This window comes from Sphaerodactylus townsendi, linkage group LG06 (genome assembly GCF_021028975.2).
Source record: "Sphaerodactylus townsendi isolate TG3544 linkage group LG06, MPM_Stown_v2.3, whole genome shotgun sequence".
NCBI classification, from domain to species: Eukaryota; Metazoa; Chordata; class Lepidosauria; order Squamata; family Sphaerodactylidae; genus Sphaerodactylus; species Sphaerodactylus townsendi.
Window position 1 is genome coordinate 24949050 of NC_059430.1, and position 19237 is coordinate 24968286.

The 19237-nt window shown below is 43.5% G+C and overlaps 1 protein-coding gene across 12 annotated transcripts in view; it reads right to left on the reverse strand.

Annotated features, from left to right (window-relative positions):
* The window catches only part of WNK1 (WNK lysine deficient protein kinase 1), a 128848-nt gene extending 114542 nt beyond the window's left edge, over positions 1 to 14306 (reverse strand). For all 12 annotated transcript variants that reach the window (XR_007244852.1, XR_007244853.1, XM_048501104.1 and 9 more), the window contains exon 1: positions 13507 to 14306. Coding sequence is in view for 10 of the 12 variants with exons in the window: in XM_048501104.1 (XP_048357061.1) it covers positions 13507 to 14292 (786 nt within the window). In the remaining 2 variants the exon portion in view is untranslated. The remainder of the gene's footprint in view (positions 1 to 13506) is intronic.
* Between the last annotated feature and the right edge of the window lie 4931 nt (positions 14307 to 19237).

Consider the following 19237-nt stretch of genomic DNA (forward strand, 5'->3'; position numbering starts at 1 on the left):
AATGCGTCTAGCGACTGTAGCCGCTGCCATGGTGTGTGAGGCGGTGAGGAGGGCATCTAAAGTGGCGTCCACTAAAAACTTCACAGCAGACAAAACTCTCTCTGTCCCCTCTCTGACGCCCTAATCCTCATGGGGGGATAATAGCCAGGATTCTTTGCAGCCAAACTATGGTAGCTCTGGTCACTGTGGCAGAGGGAGCAAGGATCCTAGCTGACATGGCCGTGCCTTCATGAACCCTACGTAAAATGTGATCTGCCTTGAGGTCCATGGAATTTTTGAGGTGCCCCTCCCCATCCCGGGAGACTAGTCCCCTAGAGTGTAGAGCAGAAATTGGGCCATCTATGAGAGAAGTCCTTGTGAGACCCTGGAGGTGAGAAGGAGTTAAACAAAGCTTCTTAAATATGGGGGGAAATCCCTTATTAGCAGCCGGATCAACCCATTCCTTCTTAATTTTCCTCTCAAATGCCTCAGGGAGGGGAATGAATTGAGGGGACTCATCTTCAATTGAGAGCATAGAAGCCAGACCCTTCGGGCAGCCCTTAACAGGCTTCCCTGGGGCTTCAGCATCAGGGTCCTCAGCTTCCTCTGAGTCCTGCAACTGAAGCGCTGAGATAGTTTTAGCAATGAGAGTAGGTAACTCCTCCATCTTGAAAAGCCTACATTGTTTCTCCTGTGGCTCTGGGGGTGCAGCCTCTGAGAAATTGTCTGACTCTATATCCCACACCCCCTCACTAAGGTCGCTTTCTTCAGAATCAAAGAGCGCATGAATGCCCACCCTGTTGTCTCTCTGGTGTCTGGGGGACCTGGACCTAGAGCGTTGCCTGCGCCCACTAGAAGAACTACCCATAAACAGCTGGCAAACTCTCCCCACCTCCTCTCTAACAGAGGACTTCATGAGTGTGATTAGCTGCTGGGGAGAGAAATCGGCCCATGCAGAGCACAGAGCAATTTGAGAAGCAGAACTCTCCTCCCCCCCACCCTGGTCGCTTGCTTGCCTGGATGTATCCGCCTCCGGGCCAAACAACAAGGGAGGGTTTACTGCTGCGGCTGCCTCACCAGCCAAGCCTGATAAGGCCGTCGCCAGGGCGCTCCGCCCACTTCCCGTCTCTCCTCCACCAACTCCTCCGTCCAGGAGTAGAAGGTGGCGTAACGAGTCCCCCCCCACCCGTTGCGTCTCTCGTGGCCAGGTTCGGCAGAGAAGGCGCGGTGTCTGTTTCTGCCTTTGCAAGGGGGTGATGGGGACCTCTGGCTGACCCCACAGCCACACTGGGTCCCATCGTCGCGCTCGTGTCTCCCAGCCCCGCGGCTGTACGAGTGTGAGCGGTTGATTCTGGTTGCTGAACGAGTGTTCTCAGCAGCAGACTTGCAGAAGCCTTCCCTGGGCGGAGAAAATGGAGCCGTCGCCATGACTCTCTTTGCTGTGGTTTTGGCAGGAAAAAATCCACTCACACCCTCACACACAAAAGAGTAGAGGAAACACCCGGGAAGGATAGAGAAACGAAGAACACAGAGACTAGTAAGAAATGAAGAAATAGATAAGAGATAGATAAGAAATAGATAAGAAATAGATAAGAGAGAATTTTAATCTAACAAGCAGAGCCTTGCAACAGCGATGCGCTCTCTGACGAAGCAGGAAAGATACTGGGGAAGGCGGGCACCAGCAACCAATAGGATGTTCCGAAGTATCTTCCCTGCCTCCTTGACAGAGGGTGGAGCCAAATCCCGACAAGATGGCCTACTCGTCATTAGAATGATCCATCCTAAGGGAGTAGGATTAAATATTTAATGTTAGCTACCTACTACTGCTTTCGAAGATGATCAGGTCCTGTGCTAATCATCGAAAATACCTTGTCCCTTATGTGCCACAATAATTAATTACTGTACCACTTCCAGTGTTTAAGTGATTTTTTTTTTAGTCTAGCATCAGTTCTTGGCTCAGGTGCAGGAAGGTTCTATTTTGCCACTGGAAATTTTATTCTGGATCCAACCTTTTGGAAAGACTGCTTGCTAGTATATATGCACACATGGAGGGAAACCAGGCAGTGAGAAAATGTCACTCAGAAATGGAAAGCATTCCTGTCAGAATCAGAGATTCTGGCTCCTATTCTTTTGGTCACATTACTGCCTGCCACATGCTTGCAACTCAGTGGGTCCCACACCACTGCCTGAGGCTTAAATATTAGTTCCAAGGCCTGTAAAGGTTAAAAGTAGACTGCCTGGCCTTCTCATTAATCAAGCACAATCTCTGCTCCTCAGACCAGCTTCTGCTGTCAGCTCCATCCTGTAGAGATGTACAGTACAGTCAGTGGTGGAATTCAAATAATTTAACAACCGATTCTGGTGGTGGGATTCAAATACAATCACCAGCGCTGCACTTTCCCCCTCCAAACAGTGTTTTGTTGACTCGCTAAAAGAGCAAGTTCTTTGGAAAGCGGCACCTTCCACCCGGTGCCTTTTGCTCAGCACCAGGTGGAAGGCGCCGCTTTCCAGCGCATTTTTTTAAAAAAAACCTACCTCCTCTTTCTATGTAGCTCCGTCAAGACAATGGGAAATTCCTCCTGCCCTCCAACCCCAGGGAGTTGCTAGGGCCACGGGGGGTGGGGGGTGGGGGTGTCTCATCGTCCTGAAAGCTATGTAGGTAGGTTTTTTAAAAGTGGTGCGCCCCATGCAGAGGCGCCGCTGACCACGGCAGCTCACACACATATGTGCAAAGGGCCTCTAGGCTGCACCAATGTCATATACACTAGTGCTCCACAGCTTCCTGGGCCCATGCAGAATCCGCCAGTTTTAATAAAGTTCACAGCATTTCCTGTCCATCCTATAAGACATAGTTAAGTAATGTTCTAATTACATTTCATTGTAATTATTTACAAAATCTATACCCTGCCTTTCTTCCCTGATCGGTGCCATCAAGGTGGCTAACTGATTAAAAAAGCAAATAAAAGCACACATGAAAAACCACATATTAAAACAACTAAAACTGAGCTAAAATTCACATGCAGTAAAATAAAATATACATACATAAAAAGAACAATTAAAAGACGAGAGCAGGGAGGAGAGATCACTGAGAGAATGCCAGACAAAACAAAAAAGTCTTCACCTCCTGAACATAGCAAGAATGGACAAGCAAGTCTCTCTGAGACCCTTTGCATTTGTGCGCTATTAACAAGAAGGTCCTCTCCCAGGCTGTCACCTGCCTAATCTTGGAGGGAAGCATCCAAAGCAGGACCCCAGAAGATGATGGTTGCAGGCAAATAGGTTTGTAAGGGAGAAGTCCTTAATGTAACCAGTTTCTAAACCATCATTTTAAAGTGATAATGACTTTTAATTTACAGTGTTATTCACCGTAATTATGAGAGCCTGTAAATATTTTAATAAACAAGCTATAAATTATTATGTGTTAAATATTTTCACTGAATGTTTTTGTTTGTTACAATTAACAGTGCAATTGTAAGAATGCTTTTCTGGGAGTAAGCGTCATCAAATATATCTGAGTAGAATTCTAAGTAGACCTTTTTAGGATTGCTTTATCAATGGTGGTCCTGTGAAACAGCCTAACTAAATTTTCAGAAGAGTTTGGATTTATACCCCACTTTCTCTCCTGCAAGGAATCTCAAAGAGGCTAACAAACTCCTTTCCCTTCCTCTCCCCTTGTGAGGTAGGTAGGGCTGAGAGAGTTATGAAGAACTGGGACTAGGCCACGGGCTCCCGCCAGGTTTCATGTGCTCAATTTAATTCAATTATGTGAATTTTTAAATTTAGTTCAAATTACTGCAACTGTTCAGAAACCTCAGTTGGTCCAAAACATTGCAGCCAGGAGATTGTTTGGAGTGATCTGTAGGAACCATATCACTCCAGTCTTGGCCTACCTACACTGGCTTCCTATTTATTGCTGGACACAATCCAAGGTGTTGGTCTTGACCAGGGGTAGGGAACCTTTAACACTCAAAGAGCCATTTGGACCCGTTTTCCACGGGAAAAGAAAACACTTGGAGCCGCAAATAATTTTTGACATTCAAAATAAAGATAACACTATATATATTGGGTATTTTTAATCTTTTACTCCGCTCATTCTGAGAAGTGCATGGATGCGTCCGCCCTGCTGCCTGCAGGGCGGGCAAGGATGGGGCCAGCGGCTCGGCCTCACCGGCCGTCGGGAAAGCACCCACCCCGCTCCAACGGGGTGGGCGAGAGGGGAAGCCCGCGGCATGGCCCAGCCGACCGCGGGCAGTTGGTGCGCCTGCCCTGCTGCCTGCAGGGCGGGCAAGGATGGGGGCGGCGGCTCGGCTTGTGGAGCCGCAGTGCAAGGGCAGAAGAGCCGCATGCGGCTCTCGAGCCGCAGGTTCCCTACCCCTGGTCTTGACCTTCAAAGTTCTGTATGATTTAGGACCAACATACCTGAAGGACTGCCTAATCCCTTATTAACCTGCCCAACTGTTACAATCATCTCCAGAGGCCCTGCTTCGGATGCCCCACTCACTGAGGTTAATTGGGTGGAAACCCAGGAGAGGGTATTTTTGCTCAAAACACCAAAGCTCTGGAACTCTCTCACCAGGGAGATTCATCACCTCTCTGTTGCTGTCTTCCATCATTAGGAAACAAATGCTTGTTTCATTTGGTATTCCCACAAAGATCGCTCCTTCTCAAACAATGTTTTTATTTTGTCTGCACTGTAGCTGTTTTGTATGTATTTTAACTCCATTTTTAAAATTCTTTTTAAAGTTCTTTTAATGTGGTATGTTTGGAAGATAGGTGTAGTTTAATGATTTTATAACGTATTTTATAATTTATGTTTTAGATTGTGAGCCATCTTGGCGACCCTTGTTAAGGGCAGAAAGGCAGGATATACCTTTTGTAAATAATAACTAATAAAATTTATGGCTAAAAGGGAGACAGCCCTGTGCACAGCCTGTATATCACGACCCTGTTTAAATATAAAGACTCCACCGAAGAAACTGTGGACAAGGAAAATAAGTACCATACAAGTTTAGCTGCTGCCACTGCTGCCTTCCTGTATTTTCTGTAATTGGAAGTGTACAGTGTTAGCAAGAGAAAGGTCACCCACATGAAAGAGGAAGAAGCTGAAGGGACCAGAAAAGCCTGGGTGGAGAGCAACAGATGGGATCCCTCCAGCAAATGGTGCAGGGGATTAAAATGCTGATCACTGCCAGGGGAACTCAATGAAAGATAATCAAGACTACTTCCAAAGTTATGGTCAGATGTTTTTCTGCCTTAAGATACAGATACACATTTTTTTCTTAAGATAAAATTTGCAGAGAAGGACATCTTATTTTATTTTTGCACATACAGGCAACTGAAACATACAAAAGTAGACTTGGCTGTGTGTTCTACAAGCTGATCTGTTTTTGTATTACTAACACAAAATGTTACATTCCTTAATGTTACAAACATATTACTAATATAAGAATGTTAACATTTTTCAGCAGAGATTTGCCAGTCAGGTTCATATACTCTGAATGTCTCAGGTAAATATTAGTTTGATACACTAATACATTATAACATAGGTAATAATTTACAAAAAAGCTTGAAACAAACGCCATGTGTACTTTTAATACAGATGTTTATTTTCTGTTTTTTCTCACTTGATTGGGGCATTAATATATTTTTGTATTACTCATTTATGGAAATAATATCTGTCTAGAATCATAAGCAAAGCGGGAGTAAGTATCCAATAAGTGGAGCCACATGGGTTTTCCCAAAAAAATGGAGTTGGAAAATTTTCCAGAAATCTTTTTGAAAGAATGATCTCATTGATGCATGATCTGGTTGAACTTTATTTCAAACAACTGATGGTCCAACTGTCTCAGACAACATAAATTGAAGTGATACCACCCCTCTCATTCCACCTTCAAATTGAAGCCACTACAGCCAAAAGCTTTGCCAACCTGAGATAACATGTTTATTGCTTCTCATGTTTACCAAACAATTCTAAAAAGTACCTCATATCATTTGAGCTGAAATATTTGATTAAAACAAAATCAAATGATTTAAATGCTATATCCAATTGAACTCAAAACTTTGTGTGATACAGGGATGCAAATATTTGAACAGGATCTACATGATCCAGGACGAATGCTGTAAACTGCAGTGGCTTCCCACTACAGTAAAGAGCATAGATTGCATAGATAATTATTTATATTGAAATAATACTTGTAATATTTTCAAGACAATATAGTATGTACTTCCTTCCACTACGTGAGAAGAGATACTCAAGGAAGAATTTTAGCTTTAGTTTGGATGTGCAGAACAAATACCCCTCACCCTTCACAAATCAAAACATACACTGTTGTTAGATATAATCATCTGAAAATGTTAAAACTTTGATATTGTCAGGCTAGCCTAATATTGCATTGGCAATGGCATTCACAGTTATCAGTTTTATGACATATTATGTAGAAATGGAAAATGTTACACCACACATCTCTGGACCAAGGAAACAACAGTGACATCTGCTCTGCAAGCTGTTGACACTTAAGACTTGAACTCACTCAGCTCCCCAACTGCAATATGAGGATAATTAATAAACTACCCTAAGTGCTAACATTGTTACTGCATGATTAGGTCAAAACGTTCCTCAGAATCATGGGACCTGCACTGACAAAACCCATGTGAAATGGGTGCTATATCAAGGAAGTGAAGTGAAGGAACAAAAAAATTAATGGTATCCAACTGAAAGGTCATCAGAATGTTTTGTGGTAGGGTGTAAAAATTAAATGTGCATGAAGTTCTTTTCACTGTTTGTTTACATGTAAACTTGTGTTCACATCATTTAATGGTGGTTAATTCATGTCTTCTTCACCAGGAACTTTTTGTACTGACTCCAATATTCAAATGAACTGATCTTTTTAAAGCAATTATGGGATTATGAGAAATTAGGGAGAAGTTAGACTAGGGTTACAGGCTAGCTTTTTCTTGTGATGACAATAAGGGTTACCCCTATATTTATGTATACACTATAACATGTTCTAAGTTTAAGAAAGTTATGTGAAAGGGATAGAGTTAGGTTTTGTGGAAGCAATAAGTAGAAAATTTTAGAGTGAAAAATGACTCTGACTCCTAAAAGCAGGCTCCTAAAGCCAACAAAAACTTGATTAAAAAATTTACTGCTATCAAGTTTTCATAGTCACTCAGCAGCAAATGACAATTCTGCTGTAAACTGGAGCCACTGGCACAGAAATAGTAGTTTGAGTGGCCGATTATCCACAAAGTGTCTGCAACATGATGGGGGTGAATGCCATCACGGTAAGATTGCTTGTATGGACATTATTTCCTCAAGCTTCACTTTCACTTTCCAATCTCTCTGCAGCAAGAAAGACCACTTCTAGCATGATTTTAATTTGCTTCACTGGCAGAATGGGATAGATTTGCCAGTGAGCGCAGTTTTGCCCCAGACATCTTCCCTCCACCCATGGCCAGCCTTCTCACTCCCCTGCACTGTTGTTCATGCCTACCCCCTTGCCCTCCCTCCTTTCATGTTGCCAGTTGCTTCAAGTCACAGAAAAGACACTCTCTCACACAGGCTTAGACAAATACATCAACCTTTAATTCTCATACTGATATACTGAGATATCAATATAATAATAATAGAGAATGCTTGGAAATAACAAGCCTCTTTGTTCTCCGGTGGCAGCAGCAGGAAGTCTGTGGGTGGGTGGTTTGGGTGTGGAGGGGGAGAGAATATCAGCTCTATGATGGTCCCCCTCTTTAGGAGCGAATGGTCCTGCGAATGGCTTTGCCTCTTCCATTTGAGAGGGAGGTTATTTTTGGAACAGTAATATCGATATAAGTGCAGCTTAAAGGGCTAAGCCGGCAACCTTGAGATCTGTAATAAGATCTGCGCCTTTAAGGATTAGTTGATGGCCAGAGTAAAGGGAACCAGGCCCAGGAGAGTTCTCTGCAGAAAAGCTTCATGGAAGGAGTGAGTGCCTCCTCATGTTTAAACAGAGAAACGCATGGAGAGTCCACTATAAGCTCACTGCGCAGAGAAGAGTCCCTACGTAAGCATTCCATGCACAATGGTCCAGTATTAGGCTAGGATGTGACAGATCCAGGTTTGAATTCACACTCTGTCATGGAAGCTTGCTGGATGTTTGTGGACCATTCAAACACATTCAGAATAACCTACCTCACACGGTTGTTGTGAGGTTAAATCAAGGAAGGGAGACCAATATAGATACTCTTGAGCTCCTTGGAGGAAGTGAAGGATACAAATGCAGCACAATGAAGGGGCAGGCAACCTTGGAATAGGTAGTGTAATGTCAAGTCCTTGAAAACTTGCTAGATATTGCTATGCCATTCGAATTTCACCTTGCGAATCAGATGAGGTTTCCAGGAAACCACAGGTAGACAAAAGATACTTTCTACTAATAGAAAGGGAAACACCAGTTTAGAGTACAAAGGGTTTGCTCCTATGTGAGTAACAAAAATTTCTGCAGTGATTTCAATGCCTGAGGATTTTTCAGCACAATAAGCTAATAACTTCACAGGTGTACTTTCAACATAAGACATTTCTGTATTCCACCCAGAACTGATTCAATGAAAAAGATTTAACTAGAGTTCACAGGCCACACCCAATACTTTACTTATATAAATGAACAAACAATTGAAAATTTAACTTCCTTTGAATTACAGAGAAATCTAGCATTGAAAGACTCCTTCCTATTAGGACCATGAAGGCAGATGAAAGCTCATCCAAAACACCAGTTACCACACTTGCATGAGATTAATGTGGTGCTATTTACAGCTATGCAGACTGAACACTTCCAGGACAAGAGAGGGCAATTCCTCCCTTTACATTTCTAAAAAAATGAGTTTATACAGGGGACTGCCAAACATTTTAAAAATTAGCTCCAATTCCAGAGACCAAAATGATCATGACAATAATTTTTCTCGAATAATGATCTGCTTTTTACCATTTGCATGAACTTAAGGAATGCATTTAATATTCCCAGCAGCAGTTTTTTGGCAAGCGAAGCCACCAGCCCAAGCTGCTAGATTCAGATTTAGGAAGATGATTCACATGCTGGAAACAAAGCAATCTGAGTAATATTCTGAGACTACTTCCCTCTACCTCCTCCACCCGGATTCTACTGCAATTTCCATTTGGCTTCTAAATGCCTCTATTTTTCTAAATATTGACAGCTATCCATACATACCACTGATATTGGGAATAGGGGAAGGTAGCCTCTGGCCTACACAGCCTTTCCAAGTAGCAACTGCAAAACATCTCTCTAGTCATACTATATTACATACTAGAAACACTCTTAATACAAACATGCAGACAGACATTATGGTACCCAAGTTCTATCAAGTAGTCCCACAGCCTCTTGTGAGCTTTTTAGTTGAACTAAGGTACTTTCAGCTCAAGTAGTACTATGCTCGCCAAGCTACTTATACAGCATGATATAAATAAAATATGTTTCAGCATACAGAACAGTACTTTCAATTCCCATGAATTAAAATTTTAATTTCTTTAGTCTATTCACAAATTTCCATTTTGTTAAAAACTTTCAAAAAACTTTTACACTTAAAAGGAACTGGAAGAACATAGTACTTAGTTCAGTGAACACACTTTAACTTCTTCTTTTTTTTGCATCAAGAGCTTCATAAGATTGTCCACTACTAGCTACTTCCTGGAAATGGTATAAACACCTGCTGTAGAATGCAGTAACAGGTAGATACCTATGTAGAACTGAAAATTATACTCATGGAAACAACCTTTTAAAACAGTTACTGTGGCAATATCAATTCTAAATTAACTAAGTCTTGTCTCTTTGTGCCCTTTCCGTTTGCATGGTCAGAAATACTTGTTTATGCCTCTCTAAATACAAGGTGTTATTATATAAATGAACTCTTTTTTAGATCATAAATTTCACGAGCAAGAACATGCTGTTCTAATTTCAAATTAATGTATACAAGATCATTAAAATAGAAACGGATGAAATACTCAAAATAAGGGTAAATGCTAGGAGGAAATAAAACTTTTAGTCAGATCTTAACGACATTTCAAATTCATTTTCCATTTCTTAACAGCCTTGTGAGCTCCAAGAAAGCAGTGCCTTGCAAAAAATAAAAAGCCACACAGGTTGGCAGCCTGCAGTGAGGAGGGTTATCAGGCAAGACTGCCCTTCTTCCAACACTGGAACATCTGTAAGATCTAACCCAAAGTTCTATGAACCCCTAGAATTCCACATAGGATCACCACATTCCAAATTAGGTCAATGTGCTATCACAGGAATAAGCAGAGACCAAACAAAAATCTAGTGACAGTTCTTTCTGAGCTCTCTGGCAATGAGCTGTAGCACTATGTTTATTTGGTTGAATCCACTACTGATTTTTGACATGAGATAGACATCACTGAGATGAACTTTATATTACAGGAAGGGGAGGGTGAAGTGCATTTTTTTAGAAATTAAATGGGCTCATACAACTTGGCCTGTGTCATTTCTCCCACCTGCATCTTTTCCCTGTGGTCTCCTGTAGCTATTTTACTGTTATTTTAAATACATTTTGTATGTGTTCATTAAATGATGTGGAGGGTCCAACATGACCACTTTTGAAGAGAGGTGTTAGAGAGGAAGAGTAGAACAAACAAGATTGATAAATTTGATGATAATGATAACGAATTTATACATTCTCAGACATTTCACTGCACTACCACATCAATATGTATGTGCATGTATACAGACCCACACATGAAAAGAATATAATTTTGTAACTTATGGCCTCTATTTGAGCCTAAATGTGCGGGGGTTCCCCAAGGCCTGAAAAACATTTCAAGGGTACCTTCAGAGGTCAAAGGATGAAAAAAAGCTAGCCCTTTGGGTTCACTTAAAATGAAGCATCTAAAGATGACAAATTTGAGCTGTCTTGAAAATTCACTCCTCATCCACAATTTATACGCTACATTCAAGTTCGCAAAGTAAATTCACCATTAGCTTCCCAACATAATCAAGGACATGCACATTTTGGCAAAAATTCAAAGACATCTAACATCTAACCCCCCCACAGTCTGTTCCGTGTCCCAAGCCAGCCCACACATAACTTACACTGTTATCGACAGGCATAATTGCTGTTCCAGCACAGCTGTCAGTCTGAACACTTGATTCCAGCTTCAAAGAGCATTTTTTCCTCAATCTAAAAAAAGCTCTAACGCAGATTAAGGCCAAAGCAGAAGTGTAACAAGCACTAGGCGAATTACCAGGGGGACCCTAATATCACATGGTACAGTGTTCGTAGGTCTCATAAAAAGTTAGCTGCTAAGTGAAATTTAGGACTTTTGTACTATATATGTTTTGCCACAGGTCACTCGTACTGATGATGACTTAGTCAAACAACCAATAAGGAGTATCTGAATTAACAGTAAGCTTTCAGCAAAGGCACTGTTTATAAATTGAACACTAAGTGAATGGTAGCAGAAATCATGGCAGCAGGAACCTTGGATTAACTATCTTTTTTTTTTCCTGCTGTATTTGATGCACTTTACCTGCCATAAAAAGAATTACTATCTATGATAAGCTTAGATACCACACAGTTCAAGTACCTTAGCTGTTCATGTATACACAGCAAATCAGAAGTTCATACTAATCCTGAAAGCAAACTAATTTTAACAGAGAAATCTGTACTCATAATTGAGATATTTAACAAGGTTTTATCTTACAGACAGCTTTTATTATTTAACTTTCTGGTTAACTTATCCAGCAAGCAGTGCAAAGTACAATGAAAAATCTCATCTTCTACCCTGTTTCCCTGAAAATAAGACATCCCCGGAGAATAAGACGTAGTAGAGGTTTTGCTGAAGTGCTAAATATAAAGCATCCCCCGAAAGTAAGACGTAGCAAAGTTTTTGTTTGGAAGCATGCCAGTCGAACAGAACACCAGAGCATGCAGCTGTGGAGCGGAAAAATAAGACATCCTCTGAAAATAAGACATAGCGCATCTTTGGGAGCAAAAATTAATATAAGACACTGTCTTATTTTCGGGGAAACATGGTAGCTACCCTTCTCCATTACTTTTCAAACAAAAAAGAAAGAGTACCTTCATATTTTCTGTATATTTTCTACTAATTTTGGAAGATCTACCTTCTCAGAGCCCTTTGGGGGAGGGCAGTATACAAAACTAATAAATAATAATAACAAATAATAATAAGCAATTGGCTTCTCAGACCCATTGTTCAGGTATTCTTCACGCCCCTAAGGAATAACTATTTGGGGATGCAAGTTAACCTTGCAGGCAACTGCAAATAGTTTATAGTCTACCTATGTGTACTTCTTGTAACTGGGATGCTGGATGCACTACGCAAGCTTACAAGCAAAAAAGGACTGTTACTTGCCCAAGAAATGCTACACCCATTCACTAAAGGGGCATTTGTGCAGTTTCTCTGAATTGCAGGCATATACATAGTCATTGATAGGGAAGAGCCAATCATTAGACAGATGAAGACACTGTACGAACCACTCTTAAGTATTCATCAGTTTTACACACTCACCACAGCACAGTATGAATACATAACATCTGAAAAAAAAACTCAGTGTGCTTTTCTACTGCACTGTAATGCTCATGAACATCTGGATGTTAAAGCAACTTCACAGTGAACACAGTAAACCAGGTATATTAACATTTTCCATAATGAAACATTAAAGGATTTTTCCCCCAAACATGCAGTGGATATGCACCAGGGAGCTGCAATTAGCCATTGTTCTCCACTGCACATTTTGGAGAAGGTTTCCATCCAAGCAACATTTTTTACCACAACAAAGCAGAAGAATACCTGGTTGCTATGTTAAATGTGAGATTGGGGGGGGGGGGGGGGGGAAAGAGAAGAAACCAATGAATAGTTCTCAAGAAAATGGTGTATTAAACAGAATTTTACACACAAGTTCAAGAAGCAGAATCTGTGGCAGTAGGAAAAAAGGTATTTGCCCCTCTGAGATTATGCTAAACTGAGGCCTTCCCAGCTTCAAGGAAAAGGCTAGTCCCCATTGCCATGATAGGCTATATAACATGCAAGAATCTCACAAGATTACTCTTCGCATTCTGCATGTCCTATATTGGTGTATTTAATTTTCTTAAAACTCAATTGCCACTTTATACAATGGATTTTCTGATAGAGAACAATAGCATTTTGTACATGTTGCCTATAATATTTTCCCTCTACCATTCCCAAACACAATTTAAGAAAATGGAATTTGCCATTTTCCTCCATCACTTTAACAGATCTAAACTGAAGCCCAAAGCCCAGAAAAAGGAAGCTATCCAAACCTATATCCAGGTCCACAATTTGAGAATGTTCATTTTACTTTGTCAGACAGTATAAATTAAAGAGAAAAAGCACCCCAAATTGTCTTCATACACACACACACAAAAGATACCCATGATCACTGTGAATGGCACATGGACCTACAACCCTTTCCTCAGGACTATCAACCTGATAGCAAGGGTGTGATTGCCCTATCCAGGAAAGGCAAGCCAGCCCCTTCTTATTACCTGAAGCTCGCACCACGCCACTTCCACTGTGGTTTCAGTGTCCAGTCCCTTGTAGACAGTCTTGAAGGAGCCTCTGCCAATCTCGATATCAAACTTAAGGAAGCGACCATCAGGGGAAAAGGCCACGGCTTTGGTCTCCAGCTCCTCGATATCTTCCTGCTGCCGACTGCGTTCCTCTTGTAGATCCCGGGTAGTAGTAGTAGCAGTGCTTCCGGCTGTGCTGGTCGGGGGCAGCGCGGTGGCCTCCAAGCCCTCCTCCTTAGTCAGCAGCAGCGGGGCCACGTCCTTCGCTACGAGGGGCTCTTGCCCGGCCTGTCCCTCTGCAGGAGGAGGCAGCGAGGGCTGCTGCTGCTGCGGCAGGACCAGCGTGGGGACTTGGCTGGTGGCGTCGGAGGCGCATGTGGCCTGGATGACAGACTCCGGCGGCGAGCCCAGCACGGGCGGGATGCTCCCTCGGCCGGCTGCGGCAGGGGGAGGTGCTGCGGGCTGTAGCCGGGGAAGATCCAAGGCGGTCGCGTTGGAGTCGCAAATGACGCTCCGGCGGAAAAACCGGTGCTCGGTGGCGGCCACGCCGCGGCTGTCCTTGTCCATGGTGTGGCGGCGTCGGAGGTACTCCTCGTGGCGACCGCCGCCACCCTCGGAGCCGTCGGGATCCGCGCCGGCGGCCCCCAGCTTCTCCCCGACGGAGCTGTCCGAGCTGCAGCCGTTCTTGGGCGGGGGCGGCGGAGGGGCCAGCAAGCGCGGAGGAGGGGGCGTCCCCGCAGCCGCGCCTCTCTCCCCCGACATGGTGCCCAAAAGCAGGCGAAGGCGCGGCAGAGGGGCTCACTGCGACGGCGGCCGGCGCTGCAGGGGAGGCTCCCGCAGGCCCCTCACAGCCAGGAGGCGGCGAGGAGGATGCCGCCGCGGCTGCTGCTGCTGCAGTCGAGCGGGCTGGGCCGGCGGCGGGGTGGCTCCCCGGTCAGTGGCCGCATCCATCCTGCGGTGGCGGCGAAGGGCCAGGCGGCGGGGCCGACATGGAGAGGAGATGGGGGAAAGGCAAAGAGGTGGGGCGGGGAGGGGATGGGATGGGGGGCCAAGGCTGGGGCAGGCCTGGCGGGGCCGCGCGCGCGCGCTCCCCGCTTCCCTCGGCTCTGCTTGCCTCAGTCGGCGGGTCGTCTCTGAGGGCCCGGGCGCGTCGACGGCGGCGAGATCCAGCCGACCCTTTCCCGACGTTCTTCCCCTCACGCCAAGCCGGGGCTCCCCCGCCTCCCTCCCGCGCGCTCGCCCTGAGGAGGAGGCCGCCAACAACTCCTCCTCCTCTTCCTCACGCTCGGAGAGTGACTGGCGTGAGGGGCAGGGAGGGGCCAGAAGGCGGGAGGGGGAGGGAGAGATCGATAAAGGGGAGCCGGGCCGGTCTGTTGCGTCTCCTTCACTCCCCGCCGCGGCTGAGGGAAAACGGGGGATGGGCCGCCCTTCCCTGCCTGAGAGTGGGGGACCGTCCGCGCCAAATGGCGACTGAACCCGAAACCGACACACTCGCGGAGAGGCAGAGAGAGACAACCTCGCAGACCACGCCCCCCTTTTTCCGTCCGCGCTCCACTGCGCCTGCGTCAACACCCGCCGCCTTCCTTCGTAACTATCTGGGAGAGGTAGTTCTCGCCGCCTTCCACGCCCGCCTCTGCAACAAAGTAGCCTACTGTTCCCATAATGCACTGCGGGCGAGAGGGAGGAAAGAGAGAGGGGAGGTAGCGATGGGAGTTGTAGTTTTCCTTTCACGGGCTGGTAAGCAGCTCTTTCTTTTTTTTCTTTCGCGGCGTTTCTCAGCGCCCTGTGAGAATGCGTATTAAGACAGCGGGGAAGGAGCCATTATCTTATGAGGTGGGGAGAGAGAAAGAGGAGGGGGGGGAGGAGTTTGTCCGTCACGCTTCTCCCGTCTACTTTTTATTTCCAGTATAAGTTACGTGTTGTAGGGGACGGGAAATTCCTCCCCCCACCCCGCCAAACTGAGAGGTTTGTTCTCAGTTTGCAATCTAAACTGGTGTATATTTCTTTCTTAAAACCGCGGGATTAGGTGAGGGTTTGGAAAAATTGCGCTCCTTAATTTTCTAACAAAAATTGCGGGGACTTTTTGAGCCGCTCGTGTGGAAACGCTGTTCATGTGATGGAAACCGCCCGCAGCGCCCAGAAGCCGAGGCTGAGCATCGATCTCTCCATCCCTCCCTTGAGTGCGCCACGACCGCAAGTTTGCTCCTCAGCAGCCATAACTGCCTCCCATCCCGTGACCTGCTTCTGCAGCTCCGTCGACGGCGGCCTGAACACAATGCGTGTCATTTACATCGCACTATAATCGATTGCACCGAGTGTGCGAAGAAGAAACGGCTTTGTGTAAAACCCAAAAGCTGATCTTGGAGAAAGGAAACGTTGAAATTGCAAGGGAAGGGAGAAAAATGCCTCACGAGCCTTTGGGATCAGACAATGTATCCCAACCGATGTATTTCTGAGTGTGTTTACTTAAATGCCAGTTCAAAATCCAGGGAACTTGTGTAATTGACTTGAGGGAAGTCATTGTGATTTATGAAGTGACAGATCAGACTGTTGAATCAACAGGAGACTTTGCACTTTCAGACCATCAGCACATTTCCTTTTTGCATCAAACAGGGCGCAAGAACAAATAGGTGGTGTTGCAATGCTGTTCTTTAGTTAGCTTTCCATTGTTTCTTGGCTTACTTCAGCTCACATGGTGACAGAGATCGCTTGCAGTTCCAGGGCAACAGTATATAGCTTCTCTTCTTAAGGTTTACTTCACAGTGGATGAAAGTCTTAAGTCTACATGACTCCCACGTGTAGTACTTGGGAATATGCACCTATAGCTGCCAGCAGCTTCCTGTTGCTTGTAGAGACAGACATGGGTAGCCGTGGCACCAACACTCATGATAAACTACAGAAGAAATTCATGCAATATCTTACATTATATTGTATTTGTGAAATATCCTACACTTTATGTAATATCCTCCGCCACCTTTGTAGAGGACAAAATGTGCAACTGTAACCTCAGCTTGTGGGTTCTGTGGGGCAGTACTTGGAAGGAGTTGCCAAGAACCAAATTTAAACAACAAAATGGTTTACTTTTCTTTACAATTAACACTTTTAAAACATCAACATTTAACGTTACAATTCAAGGTCCTGTTCAGGTTGCATTTCAAGTCCTTCTATTTACAGTCTACTGATATTGCCAAGTCCAAATCTTCTTTGCAAGTTGGCTGGCTCCTGAAGACTCCAAGGGCTTGATGAACAGGTTGCAACATGATGAAGGTCTCCAGGAGAACTCTCACCCATTACAACCACAAAAGAAAACCCTGAAACAATAAACTCCAACATTTACAACATAGCAAAACAACAACTACCTTCCCAGTAGTTCCCAACAATATTGAAATTACCTTAACAAGGTGTTAAGGGCTTATAGAAATCAAGGTCCAAGTCTGGTAGCCTTGCTTCTTCTGCAAAAGAGCTCTTGCAGCCTCTCTGCTGCTCCGAGTCTCCACCCCCTTACTGGGTCAACCCATTCTGGGCCAACCCATTCTGGGCATAGGGGTTACACAACCATCACCATATCTGGTGTACTCGATGAACTTCAGGAGTCATATATCATTTGGATACTTTTTAGAAACCCTTCAAATGAGCATTCCAGTTGTAGTGGCCACATCCCTTGGGAGATTTATCGGAGTCTTCATCATAATACCTCCTATCAGTGACATACATTTCAAATCACGCAAAAGAGGTTACAGTCCATGTGGTTAGATGCCATCCACATTATATTTGATCTATTTCTACTTTTTAGTAGTTTTGATATTTATTGATCTTGGGGATTGCTTCAGTATGCTTTAAGCAAATTGTCAAGTGAATTGTTAATATGTAATTTTCAGTCTGCCTCCTTGAAGAGAGATAGTATAATGTTTGGTATTTATTTACTTCATTTATACCTCTCCTCTTCCATGGACACCCAAAGCAGCTTATATCCTTCTCTCCTCCATAATAATATTTTATTTGTTTCCAACCTCTCCCATCAAGCTGGGCTCAAAGCAGATCACAACAGAAAAAAATACATAACAACTGTACAGCAATAGATGTCACATTTAAAGCATACTCATGACCTTAAAATGACAACAACACTTAGGTAGGTTAGACTGAGAGCATGTGACTGTCTAAAGATCATCATGAGAGCTTCAGTGGCACAGTAGGGATTCAAATCTGAATCAAACAGTCTGACTACTATACCTAACTGGCTCAGTATGACAAATGATATTCTAATGCTTTTGAGTCCCACTGTTTGCAATGTTTTTCTTAGTTCACAAGTATACATATACCTGCCTACTGAGAATAATGCTTCAGGTGCCTGATGAAATGAGCTTCTGTTCCATAATAAACTAATAGTATTTAGAGTGTTGAAGAAGTCTTTGGACAAACTAACACAGATTATCCTCTAAAGTATGAGAATAGAATTTGCATCAGAGGCTCTGAAGAAATTAAGACTATACATCATTATTTCTTCAAATGTAATTTGGAAAACTACAGAAAAGAGCCCAATTGGTTGTAATTCTTACTATTGGCAATGACACTAAATAATTGTTTTCTGTTAGGATGTATTAGAGAAACTCGTCACTAGGAAAGTGGCTGTGTTTGGAATTAGCAGCTAAGCATCACAAGACCTTTATGAAAAGCAGTGGAAGTATTTATATGAATGTTGCATTTTAAAAGGTGCTTGCTAGTTCATCATTTTATCGGGAGTTTCTTGTTTGTATTATTTGAATACAGATTGTTGTGTTGAATAGTTAATAAACTTTTAACCTACTTAGCTACTAGACAGTCTTCTTCATTATGGGTTGATTCAAAATATCAAATATTTAGTATAAGAGTCCATGGCAGTGAATGCTGAGATGAAGTGAATAGACAATTCACATTTTATTACAAAATGATTCAGCAGCCCACAGTTAAAAGAGCAACTAGTATTAACAGTATCATTACCTCATCCACATGCATCTGGAACACCGTGAACGGGAGTGAGAAGAATTGCAGTACCCGTGTGAAATTTACATCTGGGAAGTGCCTTTTTGTGGTGTGATTAAGAATGGTGGACTATAATCTGGAAAATCCGGTTTGATATTCCACACCTCCACATGAAGCTTGTTTGATTCCCCACTGCTTCACATGAAGCTTATTGGGTGACCCATCAGAACTCTCTGAGCCCCACCTACCTCATAAGGTGCCTGTTGTGGGGGGAAGGTAGTAATTGTAAGCCAGTTTGAGTCTCATTAAAGGTAGAGAAACGCAGGGTATAACAATGTTTTCTTTCACAATAGAATTTTCTTTTCCACACAAGAGCAATCCAGTAAAATCAAGGAAACCACAGGACTTTCATGAATAAGCAGAGTTGTCTGTTGTTTTAGGGGTTCTATAGTTAGCCTACTGAAAAGATCTCTTCCTTCAGATGTCTAAACAACTCAGCATTATATTAAGCAACTATGCAATGTATGTTAAATACTTCATTAAAGCAGCATGCTGTAAATCAGGAAATTGTGTGTTGCTCCCAGCATAATGAAATCTGAACTCGCTGTGTGTGCATCAATAGAATACTAATAACTTTGAGGGTGTGCAAACAGTAGATTGTGCATACATGAAAGCCTGATTGATTCCTTTTTATACATCTGACGGATGAAACTTTTTGTCTATAACTGGTGTATTGACAATAAGAAAA